Raw genomic sequence first — 13346 nt, forward strand, 5'->3', positions numbered from 1 at the left:
CCTCGAGTATCAACTACTGGTGTCAATTAATTGAGAAAATGTTGTAAAGCCTACACCAAAATAGCTAGAGGTGCCACAAAGTAGCTCAAACATTTCTGCATGTTGTAAGAAAAGCAAAGTGACTAAAAAAGATTAAGCCATTACGTGGGCATACACTGAATAAACTCATAGAGAGTAGTTAGAAATCAAATAAGATCAATATTCAGTAACTTAGAAGAGTGGGAATAAAGTCAACTTATTAGTGTCATCATAGAGTACAGCAATGATGCAAATAATCTCCAAACTGATAAAATCTTATTAGAATGATTAAATTATAGGAAATAAGAAAAAAAATGTAGTTGCAAGTCAAAGTAGATGGAGAGAAACAGGAAAAAGAAAGGAATAAGGGATAGAAAAGTAAGAAAAAACAGGAGATAAGAGAGAGAATTTTTAAAGACTATGTTTTATATCATTAACATCTTGTTCTATTTCTAAAATGCCTTGGGACATCAGAGGACCAAGCAACTCAACTCAACTATTTTTTGGTATTTTTCCTTATTTGAAATCAAATGCCATTTAATATATGCAAAAATATCAGAGGAGCTATACCTGCATCAAGGTATTTCTTTAATGACTCATCAAGAGAAGGAACAGGCAATGAAGGAAGAGAATCCTGATACTGAAATGTTCGTTCTTCAGTTGACTTAGCCAACTGGTTTTCCATGATTCTAGAGAGAGTAAAATCTGTAAAGTTAAAGAAAACCAAATCAGTGCCTGATTATAAATTATTTTTTTAAAAATCATTAGGTCCAAACAAAGTATTTACCATTTGCCCAGGACCAACATAGATGTAAAGCATTATGAGACATAGAGTAAGTATAACAAATAGTTCCTGTTCTGAAAGAAGCTTACAACATAGTACAATTCGGCAAACAATTCTTAAGCCGAGGATACAAAGACCAAAACAAAACAAAACTCTTCCACAAATTAGCCCCACCCTCGTTGAATTTTTTTTTTTTTTCTGCTGAGGAGGAGGAATACAAGATACACACAGATTAGTAAAGAAGGGTTTCTCACTAAGTAGAGAGCACTCAAGAACAAAGGGATCACACAAGACTTCCCATAGAAGGTAGCCGCTTAGCTTAGTTTGAAAGAGGATAAAGTGGGGTGGGGAGAAGCAGAAAGGAGAAGGGATGTGAGGCAGTGTTTTCGAGACATAAGGAATGGCCTGTGTGAATGCATGTAGACTGGAAATGAAATGCCCTTTAGGGAACAGCTATTAGAGCTTTTAGATCCATTTGGCTGGAATATAAAATGAATAAAGGTGAGTGATGTGAAATAAACCAGGTAATGTAGGTTGAATCCAGATTCTGAAGAACTTTTGATGCCAGGATAAGTTCAGGAGCTGGTTGAGGACTGGGTATATAGATTTAGAACTCTTCTGATTCAAGATGTGAATCAATTACCCATGCAGTTACCAGTGGGAGCAGATGACAGCATCAAAAGAGTATAGAGAAAGAAAACAAGAGGTCCTGGGATATTGCCTTGTGGGAGACCACCAAAATCCAAGATATGGATGATGATCCACCAAGAAAAACTGAAAAGAAATAGTACAAGAGGTGGGAGGAGACCCAGAGAAAATCAAAGTCCTGTCAAGAGAAAGATGACCAAAAGTGTCTAAAATTGTAGAGAGGTCATGTAAGATGAGGATAGGGAAAAGGCTAGAGAATTTAGCAGTTAAGCAATCTCCAGTAACCTGGAAACAGCAATTTCAATTAAGTTGGTAGGGGGGAAGGGAAAGGAATAAGAATTTATATAGAGCCTACTATGTGCCAGTGTAGGGACTGATGCCAGTTTGTAAGGGGTTAGGTGAGTAAGGAGCAAGTAAATGGAAGCATGAGGAACAGAGGACTTTTTCTAGGAGTTTGGCTGGGAAAGAAAGCAGGAATAGGATGGTAGATTGAGGGAATGGTTAAGTTCAATTGAAAATTAAAGATGATGAGGCTCAGCTAGAGAGATAGGATTAATAGACATAGAAAAATTAAGAGAATAAAAGACAATATGAATCAATCAAAAGGTCATTGAAATGACCTGGGCTAGAATACCAAGTCTTTGGCTTACTATCTGTGTAACCTTGGGCAAGTCACTTAACTAAAGTTCAGTGATATTTTATCTCTAAAATAAGAGGGTTGGACTACATCAAGGGTTCAAAACCTTTTTAGAGACATAGACCCCTTTGGCAATCTGCTGAGGCCTAAGGAATCCTACTCAGAATGTTTTTAAATGTATAAAATAAAATGCTTAGAATTACAAAGGAAACCAATATGTTTAAATAGTTATTAAATAGTAAAAATAAAAGTTCATGAGGCCCAGGAAAATAATCCCTAGACTAGATGATATTATGAAATTTTCTTATACTTATTCTAAGTGTTATAAAAAATCCTAAGAAAGGAAAGACAAATATTAGAGGGATTATTTCTTGGAGGTGAGACTCACCGAATTGGGCACTCTAAAATGAGGATTTGAAAAGTGGAGCAGAGATTGGCATTCCTATTGGAGGGAAGGAATGAGTACAGTATGTGTAAGGAACAGTAAGATTAGTCTTAATTACAAAACAATATCCTTGGGAAAGGTTGTTAAAAACCATTTAGTACAATCTAAACCTTCTTTTGCAGATTAGAAAACTGAGACCTAGAGAAGTGATGTGAATTTGCCTGAGGACACAGGGTAGTGGAAGATAAGTATGGATAGGGTCATAACAACTCTACTTAGTTGTACCTGCCCTCACTGAAGCCACTCATCCCCCTTTTCATCATACTTTCCTCTCATCATTCCCTATTTTAATCAAGGTAAGAGACTACATGCACCTACCTGTACATGAGCGTCCTCTGTTCCCAGTGGAAAACAAACATAAAATTGAAGAGTCAGAAAATAGCCACATTTTATAGCCAATATCTGTTTTTAATTATAAGGAAAAAGCAGACTCCCTAAAATTATAGTGTTACATTTTGGCGCTACTTAAGCCAGGACCATTTAAAAACAAAACAAAACAAAACAAAAAAACAAAACAGTGGCCAACAGGACCTGCAAGGCTATTTCTAACATGTCTGTCAGCAGATTTTTCTCATCTCTTCTTGGAAGCTGGGTATGATTGGGCTAGAGAAAGAACTCCTCCCTCCTTGAAATACATATTCAGAACTAGAGATCACTTATATACTTCCTGTTCATGTTATGTAATCCTGGACAGCACCTCAGAAATAGAAATGGAGGTAGGTCATGAGTTGATACTGTATTTATCTAATTTTTAGAAAACCGAGTTTATATAAAATTGAACAGCTTATATTCTAAATCCTGTTTGCTTTCATTGTGATTTTGAAGTTTTTGTTATTAATTAACTCCCCACCTTCAACTACTACCTCTATGCAGAGGACTCCCAAGTCTACACTTCCATTCCTGACCTCTGTTCTGAGCTCCAGTTCCATCTTTAACTTTCTGCCCCACCAGCACCAACTCAAATTCAACATGTCTAAAATAAAGGTCATTCATTGCTCTTTCCCCTAAACCTGCTCCTCGTTCTGATTTCTCTCTGTGACACTACCATCCACCTGGGCTCCCAAATCAGCAATCTTGGGATTATCTCTCACTCCTCTCCTTCAGTGGCTCTTTACTGCCTCCCAAATCAAGTTCAAACTCCTATTCAAGGTCCTCCTCTACCTGGTGCCACTCTACCATTACAGCATTAGCCCAGAGTAGTCTCCTCCATGAACTTTACACTCCAGCCAAACTGGACTCCTGCCCCACATACAAGTCCTGACCCATATCTCCAACTTTCTGTCCTACCAGCATCTCCAAAACCAAGGTTGTTATCTTTCTCTCTAAACCTGTTTCTCTCAGTTAAGTATGAGCTATCAATCATGAAACAGGGACAGACTTTTTGCATTCTTTTGTGGAGATGACTGTATGAATCCCCTCATCACACATTATAGAGGAAATCTAATTATACAGAGGGCCTGAGAGTAGTGTTTTTTTCTTCTATGATCTTAAAAGAAGGATGAAAAGGGAACATAAGGAGTATACTGGTGGGGGGAGGTGGGTAAAGGGAAAGGAAAAATAATGAAAATTAACTCACATAATTGTAGTTCCCAACTAGATGCCTCAAAAAAATGATAAAGTGGTTCATGGGGAGGGGCATAGAAGGTGATATTTTAATTTAACTATGTTCTGATCTGGGCAGAGGACTAAATGACACACACAGACACAGATGAGTAGAAAAATCCATTTCACCCAAAAGGGAAATTGGCAGAAAAGGAAAAGAGGGGTATACAAGAGAGAGCAGATAAAGGGAAAGATTAGTTAGAAGCAAAACAAATTCTCAAAGAAGGAGCAAGAAACAAAGGGAAGGAAGAGCACAAGAGAAAAAGTGAGACAAAAATACACAATTAACCATGTCAACTGTGAACATGAATGGGATGAACTCACTTATAAAATGGAAAAGGGTAACAGTATGGATTAGAAACTAAAACCTCACAATATATTATTTACAAGAAACACATGAAACAGAAAGATGCACAAAATCAAAATAACAGACTAGAGAATAATCTATTATGCTTTAGCTGAAGTAAAAAGCAAGGATAGTAATCATAATCTCAGAAAAAGTGGCAATAATAATAAATGTAATTTAAAAAGATAAACAAGAAAACTACAATTTGCTAAGAGGTAGCACAGACAATAAATTAATATCAATTCTCAACATGGGCCTCAAATGTAATAGCATCCAAATTCTTAACAGAAAATTAAATGAGTTATAGGGAGAAATAAACAGTAAAAGTATTTGTAGAGATCTCAATTTATTCCTCTTAGACCTCTATAGATCTAAACAAAAAAAGTAAAAGGAAAGAAAAAACAAAAAGACATGAATAGAATTTTAGAAAAGTTATATGACAGACTTCTGGAGAATATTAAATGGCAATAGAAACTTTTTTCTCAGCTTTGCATGGCATCTTCACAAAAAAACTGATCATGTATTAGGGTATAAAAATGTCACAAATAAATGCAGAAAAGCAAAAATATTAAATACATATTATATGGACAATAATGCAACAAAAATAATATTCAATTAAAAAAATAAACCTGCTCCTCATCCTGAACTCTCTCTGTAATACTATCATCCACCTGGGCTCCCAAGTCAACAATCTTAGGATTATCTCTGACTCACATCTCTTCTACATATCTCTGCAATCTCTTACATCCATCACCACCACCACCACTCCTGTTGCCACCACTCTTATACAAGCCTTCATTACCATCTCCCTGGACCACAACAAGAGCTCAACAGGTCTTCCCTCCTTCACTCTCCCTCCCAAGCTGTGTATCACAGCCAGAATTATCTTTCTGCACCCAGATTCAATAGTGGTACTTCTCTGCTCAAGAATCTTTAATTCCTGAAAAAAGAACTGCTTCCCAAATAAAATTCTAATTCTTCTACCTGGGGTTCAAGGTCTGTCATCAAACTGATGCTATACTAATTCTAAAGTATTAACCCATGTTATTCTCCTCCATACACTCTACATTGCAGCCAAAATGGACCACTGTCCCACAAACATGTTCTGAACTCTCATGACTACTGTCATTTTTGTTCACTCTGCTCTACTGCATCTTCAACACACTCCCTTCCCTCTCTTCACCTACAAACTCCTTCCTACCAAACTTTTAAAGTCCAACATCCTCCAGGAAGTCATAGTACTAGTAACAATAGTAGTAGTGGTAGTGGTGGTGATGGTGGTTGTAATAGCAGTAATAGTAATAACAACAACAACTCATATTTTTAGAGTGCTTTGAAGTTTATAACGAGCTTTTCTGTCAACCTGGTAAATTAGATATTAACCTTTCTTATTTTCCATGGTTAACAACCATCCCCCACCAACCACACATAGCATTTTGTTTTGTAATTAATGAATTTACTCTATAATAATATGTACAATAGCTTACTTGGTGTCTCATCTCCCTACTAGGCTATAAGCTCCTTGAAGGCAAAGTAGGATCTTATCTCCACTTTGTTTCCTCCCCTATAATGTTCTCTACAGTCAGTGCTACATTGTACAGTATTGTATTGTAAATGAAAGAGGACAAAGATGATTACAGGATTTCTAACTTGGAAATGTAGAGGAATCATGACATCTCAGAAAGAAATAAGATCATTTTGGGTGGGGGATGGCGGTGAGGGGAGGACAGACAACTTTGGATACACTGAGTTTGAATTCATATCAGGAAAGTCAAGTGAGCTCTCTTATAGGCAGCTGCAGATATTTGATTGGAGCATGGGTACAGATTCTCATGGTGCTTACTTTCTAAGGAAGAGGCTATGACACATATACAAATAATTATAATACAACACAATACATAAGAGGTACAAAGTATTGCTGGAAATGCAAGGGTAGAAGGTCATTATCAGTTGGGGGGGGTTCAGAGAAAACTTTATGGAGAAAATGGCATTCGACTTGGTTTTTAAGGGATGGAGAGGATCACAAAGTTCACTGAGAACAAGAAAGGCATCAGCAGACTAGAGACTTACAAATGTGATTTTCAAAATGGAGGAAAGGTAACCTCTGGAAACTATAGACCAATAAGCTTGACACAGATCCCTAGTAAAATTCTATTATCAATTATTTCGATGGCTTATGAACACTTGGAAGAGGAAGTGGTGCTTTCTGTAGTAGCAAAGAACTAGAAACAAAGTAAATGCCAATCATCTGGGGAATGGCTAAACAAATTGTGTTACATGAATGTGACAGAACAGTATTAAGTCATAAGATACAATGAGACATGGGAAGATTTATATGAATTAGTACAAAGAGAAAGAAGCACAATCAGGAAAATAATATGCACAATAACTACAACAATGTAAATGGAAAGAACAAGAATAACAAAAATCAAAATTGAAGGTTGTGTAATTAGAGAAAAAGAAGGATTTCAGCAAAACTAGTTAATATCAATTAATTCTGACAATATATACACAATGAAACACAACTACAGGGTTCCACTTCTGCAGGAAAAAAAGGGGGGAGGAGATTTGTTGTTATGGTTCTACTTAGTCATTATACTAGAAACATATACTTAGTACACACTAGTATTATATGAGGAGTATTATACTGTGTATGACTAAGTTTGACTGTAAAGAAGAGCCATAAGAAACAACCCTCCTCTCTTCCTTTTTTTGTAGAGATGGAACCCCCGGGATGTGTTTCACTGTATATATTGTAAGACTTGACTAATGTGTTGACTAGTTTTGCTGAAATGCTTCTTTTTCTCTTTTTTAATCTTTGATTTCATGGATAGCTCTCTGAATGGGGGAGGGAGAAGGGACATGTTGGGAAATAAAGGTGATGTCAAAATGAAAGAAATTAATAAAGTATTTAAATTACTAGGAACCAGTAACAGTAAAGCATTTAACAAAGTCTTTCATGATACTCTTGTGGACAAGATGCGTAAATGTGAGCTGCTTCATAATATAGTTAAGTAGATTCATAAGTGGTTGAATGACTCAAGAATATAGACTTGTGGATACATGTGATTTGGATGGAGGACTGTAGTACTATGCCAGAGCTCTGTCCAGCCCTGTCCTGGTCAATCTTTTCACCTATGACTTGAACAAAGATATAGAAAAAAAAATGTGTCCAATTTACTGATATAAATCTGGAAGGGAGAACTAATATACAGAAAATCAAGAAGTTAAAATTATCTCAACAGTTTGTCATAAATGGGTCAAACAAGATTAAATTAAGCAATAAATGGAAAGTCTTGACCTCAGGCTTAAAAAAAATTAAATTCTTAAGTAAAGGATGAAGAATACCTAGCTTAGGGGCAGCTAGGTGGTGCAGTAGATAGAGCTCTGACCTTGGAGTCCGCAGGACCTGAGTTCAAATCCAGTCTCAGACACATGACACTTACTAGCTGTGTGACTCTGGGTAAGTCACTTAACCCCGACTGCCTCATCAAAAAGAAAAAAGAAAACCTAGCTTAACAGCAGTCTATGTTAAAAAAAAAAAAAAAAGACCTAAACATTTATTTGGATGCAAGCTTAATATGAATCAAAAGGGTGATATTTCTGCCAAAAAAAAAGCTACTAAAATGTTGGGGTTTCATTAATAGAATTATAGTGTACAGAACAAGGAAGATGACAGGTCCAGTAATACGATCACTGTACCAGTCAAAATCTTACCTGGATTACTGTATTCAGTTCTTGGAATTACATTAAAAAGGGACATTGACAAATAACACATCCAGAGGATGGGGGGAGGGGAGTGATGATACTCAAAACTACATCATATGGATACAAAGAACTAGTAAGATTTATCTTGGAAAAGAGTCTATAGTGAGAAACTGGAGGAAAAAAAAGTTATGTTCATATACTTGAAGGGCTAGAAATTAGTTCAACAAGCATTTATTAAGCTACGTGCCAGACATTGTGCTCCATGCTGGGGATAGAAAGAGAAAAAAGAAAAACAAAGAACTTAAACTCTATTGGAGAAGGCAGGTTAGGAACAACACACACAGAAATATTACAAAGTATTATCTTTGGCCTGTACTTGTGATTTCAACAGTGTAGGGAGCCCCCAGGTAAAGAACCAATTAACCCCATTGTGCCACAGGCAACCTTGAATACAAAATATGTATACAAAAGATATCTGTAATAAATTTTTGGGGGGAAAGGGATGGAGGAATTCAGTTGTTAATCCAACTTTACAGGAGAGGACTTGAGCTGAAACTCAAAGGCAAATAAGGGTTCCAAGCCTCAGAGATGAGAAAGGAAAATATTCCAGGCATGGGGCACAGCCTTTACAAAAGCATGGTGACAGGAAATATCTGGTGTGAGCAAATAGGTCAGTTTAGTTGGAACCCAGAATACCAGAGGAAGAATACTCTATAATCACACCAGGAAGATAAGTTGGACTTATATTGTGGAGGGGTCTAAATGCCAAGCACAAAAGTCTTTATTTTTTTTGTCAAGGTGATAGGGAATCACTGAAGCTTTCTGAATGAGGGGTTGACATGGACAGAACTGTACTTCTGAAATATCATTTTGGAGAAGCAAGAGATGGCTGCAAGGAGACCAACTAGGGGCTATTGCAACAGTCCAGGCAGGAGATGATGAGGGCCTGAATTAGGTTGGTTGTGACAAGTGGAGAAAAGGAAACAGCCATGAGAGATGCTGTGGAGAAAGCACTGATAAAACTAGGACCTGGGTAGGGGGAGGGAGATCAGCAAGAGTGAAGAGCTAACGATAATTCCCAGGCTAAGAACCTGGGTGGCTGGAAGAATGGAGGTGCCAGCCACAGAAATAGAGAAGTTATAAGGAGGTGAGATTTTAGGGGAAAAATTAATGAGAAGAGAAGTTTAAGTTAAATAAATTTAATTGCATATGGCTTCAGAGGGCAAAATAGGGGAAATGGAGAGAAAATTACAGAAAATTCACATTGATAAGGATAAAAAAATTGTTTTTAACAATTAGAGCTGTCTAAAGTTCTGACAGAAAAAACAAATTTCACTGTATCTAGCAAAGTCCTAGGCAAACAGTAAATAGTTTTAAAATAAATATTGATAATTATTTCATGTGAGGTTAAAAGTCACTGGGAACATCCACAAAGAAGCAGGCCAAAAAGCATAAAAACACAAGATATGAACTGAAGGCATACATGCCAAGGAACTTCAGAGTAAAGGAGTTGTCATAGTGGGACTGGGTTAATTAGGGTAGGATTCACAGAGGCAGTGAATTGGCAGAGATTATCATAGAAAGTAATTCTGGGTGGTAGAAATGGAAAAGAGCTAAGTACAGTAATCATGTATGTCCTGAGAATATTCCATTTTCAAGAAAGGAAAGTGGAGTCTTAACTAGATTTGGCAAAAGGAATATCATCTGTCCATCCATGCTTTCTGATTTTTCTTCTAGAAATGTTAAACATACCTACAAGGTATGCCAAGTAGAAGGGTTGTATAACCACAGAAGAGTCTGCTGCAGTGGTATCAGGTGTCAAGGGCTTGAAATGGAGAAGAAACTGTGTAAATAAAAAAGAAGAGGCAAAATCAATAAACACTGAGAAGAAAAACTAGCAGGGATTTGTAACTGACCTCCAAACCTTAAATGAAAGGGATAACTGGCAAAAAATAGTTTTTAAAATTACCAGAACATATGAAAAGAAAGGTTCACTAACTAAAATACCAAACAAAATGACATTGAGTTACCCTCCTGATTAAACTCGGAAAAGGTAGATAGTTTCTTTCCCAGGGGATTTCTGATGTGTCTGTCTCCCTTCCTCAGATTCCAAAAGAGGAAAGAGAACTAAGTCACATTTCTGTTTCTCAAAAATGGCTTCCAGGTTTCAGGAAATCTCTCTCCCTAAACCATAAAGTGGACAAACTTAAGAAAACTTAGAAACAGCAGAACACAGGTCTTTTCAGAAAGGGCCTTGGAAGGGGAGATAAAAGGACTGAAGGTAATCTATACAACTGTTCTCACTCAAAGAAAAGCATCTCATTCCACAGCAATCAGCTGCCAAGTTATGTCTTGGGTGAATATAAATCTGGTGAGACGGTCGGTTCTTCTCAAGGCTCCACGAAGGGGCTCCGGTCCAACCACCTAGCAGCAAAAGGACAGGGATCATTCATTCCACAATTGCCCATGGGAAGGATTAGAAGACACAAACTCAGACAACTAGGGACACACAATCACCCTCAACCAGAGAGGGAGAAAGAGGACAGATAAGCACTTAAGGGAGAGACTGAAAGACAGACAAGTACTTAAGAAGCAAGAGGGGCAAGCCGTTGGCTGTTTTTCAGTCATGTCCGACTCTTCGTGACCCCATTTGGGGTTTTCTTGGCAGAGATAGTGGAGTGGTTTGCCATTTCCTTCTCCAGCTCATTTTACAGATAAGGAAACTGGGGCAAACAGGATGAAGTGACTTGCCCAGGGTCACACAGCTGGTCAGTGTCTGGAGCCAGGCTGGAGCTCACAAAGGAGAGTCTCTACCCATTGCACCAGCTGGCTTAAGAGGGGCGCAGACAAACATTCAAAGGGACAGAGAGACAGACAAGCGCTTAGGGAACGAGAGAGAGGGACAAACACTGGAGGGGATGGACAGGCAGACATCTACTCAAGAGGAAAGACGGACAGCCCAGCACTTAGGGAGGAAGAAAGGGAGCAGACAAGCCCAGGGGCTAAGAGAAGGGCACTGCCCGCGGGGACGCACGGACAGGGACAGCCCGGCCGGCTCACCAGCCCGAGCCGCAGCGCGAGCCCGGAACGCGGAGCCGGAGCCGGAGCCGGAGCCGGAGCCGGAGTCGGAGTCGGAGCCCGGAGCCGGAGCCCGGAGTCGGAGTCCGGAGCCGGAGCCCAGCCCACCTCGCGCCCGCGCTCGCGCTCAGCTTCACCAGGGAAGGCTCAGGGTGGCAGGGTGGGGGGAGGGGAGGCGGCGGCGGCGGCTCTCGCGCCTCTCCGGGCTCGGGGGCTTCGCGGGTCTCTCGGGCCCGGATTCAGGCCTGAGCTGGGGCCTCCCGGCTGCCCCCTCACCTCCTCTTGGCACTCGGCGCACTCCGCTCAGAGCCAGTTGACCTTCCCATTCCCTAGCGGCCAGATTAAACCACGGTCGAGGGGGCGGACGGAAAGCCGCGAGGGTCCCGCCCCAGAGGCGGGAGGCGGGGCGGTGGGCGTGGCTTAGTACATGACGTCACTGTGTGTGTGTGTGTGTGTGTGTGTGTGTGTGTGTGTGTCTGTGTCTGTGTCTGTGTCTGTGTCTGTGTCTGTCTGTCTGTCTGTCTCTCCCCCTCCCTCTCTCTCTCTCTCTTTCCTCCCCACTCCCCGCCCCTCCCATTCTGGCCTTGGCCACGTGGAGCGTGGAAGAACGAAGCCGGAGACTGGTAGGACCCACCCAAACCTCAGCTCAACTCACCTCCTGCGAGACCTCATGTCCCTCTCTGAGCCTCAGTTTCCTGTCTGTGCCATGGACCATGGGATTAGGTCATAGGATGAGGGACCTCAGAGGCCAGTAAGTGCAACCCTCCGTGGCACAGACGAGGAAACCGAGGAAGACTAGAGAGGTCCATATCATATATTTCATATCACATATCATATATATCATATATTTCTAAATCCTATTAAACAATTGTTACATGCTAGGCCCCAAGGCATGAAGACAAAAACTGCCAACTGCACTGCCCTAAATAACGGAACAGAAATGTAATTGTGATATCATTTGAAGGTAGAGAGATAATATTAATGAATAGGGTGATCAGGAAAGGCTTCCCATTCCAAGTCTATCCTGAGCTCAGACTCAAGGAAAGTTCTGAGATGAGGACATAGGCATTCCTGGAACAGGGAGCCAACCTGTGTACTGAGACACTGAGGTGGAAGGGAGGATGTTTGGTTTTTCCCATAACAAGTAGATCAGCTTGGTTGGAACATAAACGTGTTATAGGAAGTAGTGTGAAATGCAAATGAACTGGGGCTGAATGGTATAGGACTTTAAATGTCAATTCAAAGTGAGGCTAAAAGGACCTGGGTTTAAATCCTGTCTCTGATGCTGCCTGTAGGACCTTTAGACAAGTCATGTAACTTCTCTGGGTCTCAGTTTCCTCATATGCAAAATGAGTTCAAATAGCCTCCGATATCCAGTCCAGCTCTAAATCTATGTACCTGTGCTCCTATCCTGGGGGAATAGAGAGCCGCTGAAACTTCTTGGCAAGGAAAACTTGTGCTTTAAGGAGATTATTTTGATAGCCATATGGAGGATTGATTTGAGAGGTGGAGAGACTGGAAGCAGGGGAAAAAAATTTAAAAGCTATTACAGTAGTTCCAGGTAAGAGGTAATGAAGTCCTGAAGCAGGGTAGTGGCCTGTGTGAGTGGAGAAAAGGGAAAGAATCATGTAATCATCTATTCCAGAGATTTCCAAACTTATTTGGCCTACTGCCCACTTTTCAAAAAAAAAAAATTACTCAGAGCCCCCCTGGAAATCTACCTTCTTTAACCCTTTAATTTTTTTTTAATTTGCATCCTTTCAAAAAATATAAAATATATTTTAAATAATGCATCTTAAATTTAATAATTTATTGTAAATTTGTGGGGCTTTTTCCTGCATTGAAATTTTGATGATGCAATATTGTATCACATAACTGTATAGTATTGTATTGTAAACAAATCATCACACACACATATTCCTGCTGATGCATGCTGGACTTCCCAACAACGTGCAGCAAGCTTCCCTGCCAACACTTGTTTATTAAGACCTGTAGGCGGACAACCACTGATGAGTTATAACTTGCCTTTTGTGTGTTTATTTGGAAAATAATGTAATCACTATGACTTTAACTCTATTAC

General features: G+C 39.5%; 1 protein-coding gene across 2 annotated transcripts in view; it reads right to left on the minus strand.

Moving 5' to 3' along the window:
- Positions 1-11624, minus strand: part of CROT (carnitine O-octanoyltransferase) — a 31628-nt gene extending 20004 nt beyond the window's left edge. The window contains exons 1-4 of one of the 2 annotated variants that reach the window (XM_027847803.1): positions 11543-11624; positions 10493-10612; positions 9945-10031; positions 589-723 (exon numbers count right to left, since the gene is read on the minus strand). In XM_027847803.1, coding sequence (XP_027703604.1) covers positions 589-703 — 115 coding nt within the window. In that variant the 5' untranslated portion in view covers positions 704-723; positions 9945-10031; positions 10493-10612; positions 11543-11624. Of the gene's footprint in view, positions 1-588; positions 724-9940; positions 10032-10492; positions 10613-11542 lie in introns of both variants that reach the window. The other variant, XM_027847802.1, reaches the window with a different exon arrangement.
- Between the last annotated feature and the right edge of the window lie 1722 nt (positions 11625-13346).

This window comes from Vombatus ursinus, unplaced genomic scaffold, assembly GCF_900497805.2.
Source record: "Vombatus ursinus unplaced genomic scaffold, bare-nosed wombat genome assembly UNPS02005459.1, whole genome shotgun sequence".
NCBI classification, from domain to species: domain Eukaryota; kingdom Metazoa; phylum Chordata; class Mammalia; order Diprotodontia; family Vombatidae; genus Vombatus; species Vombatus ursinus.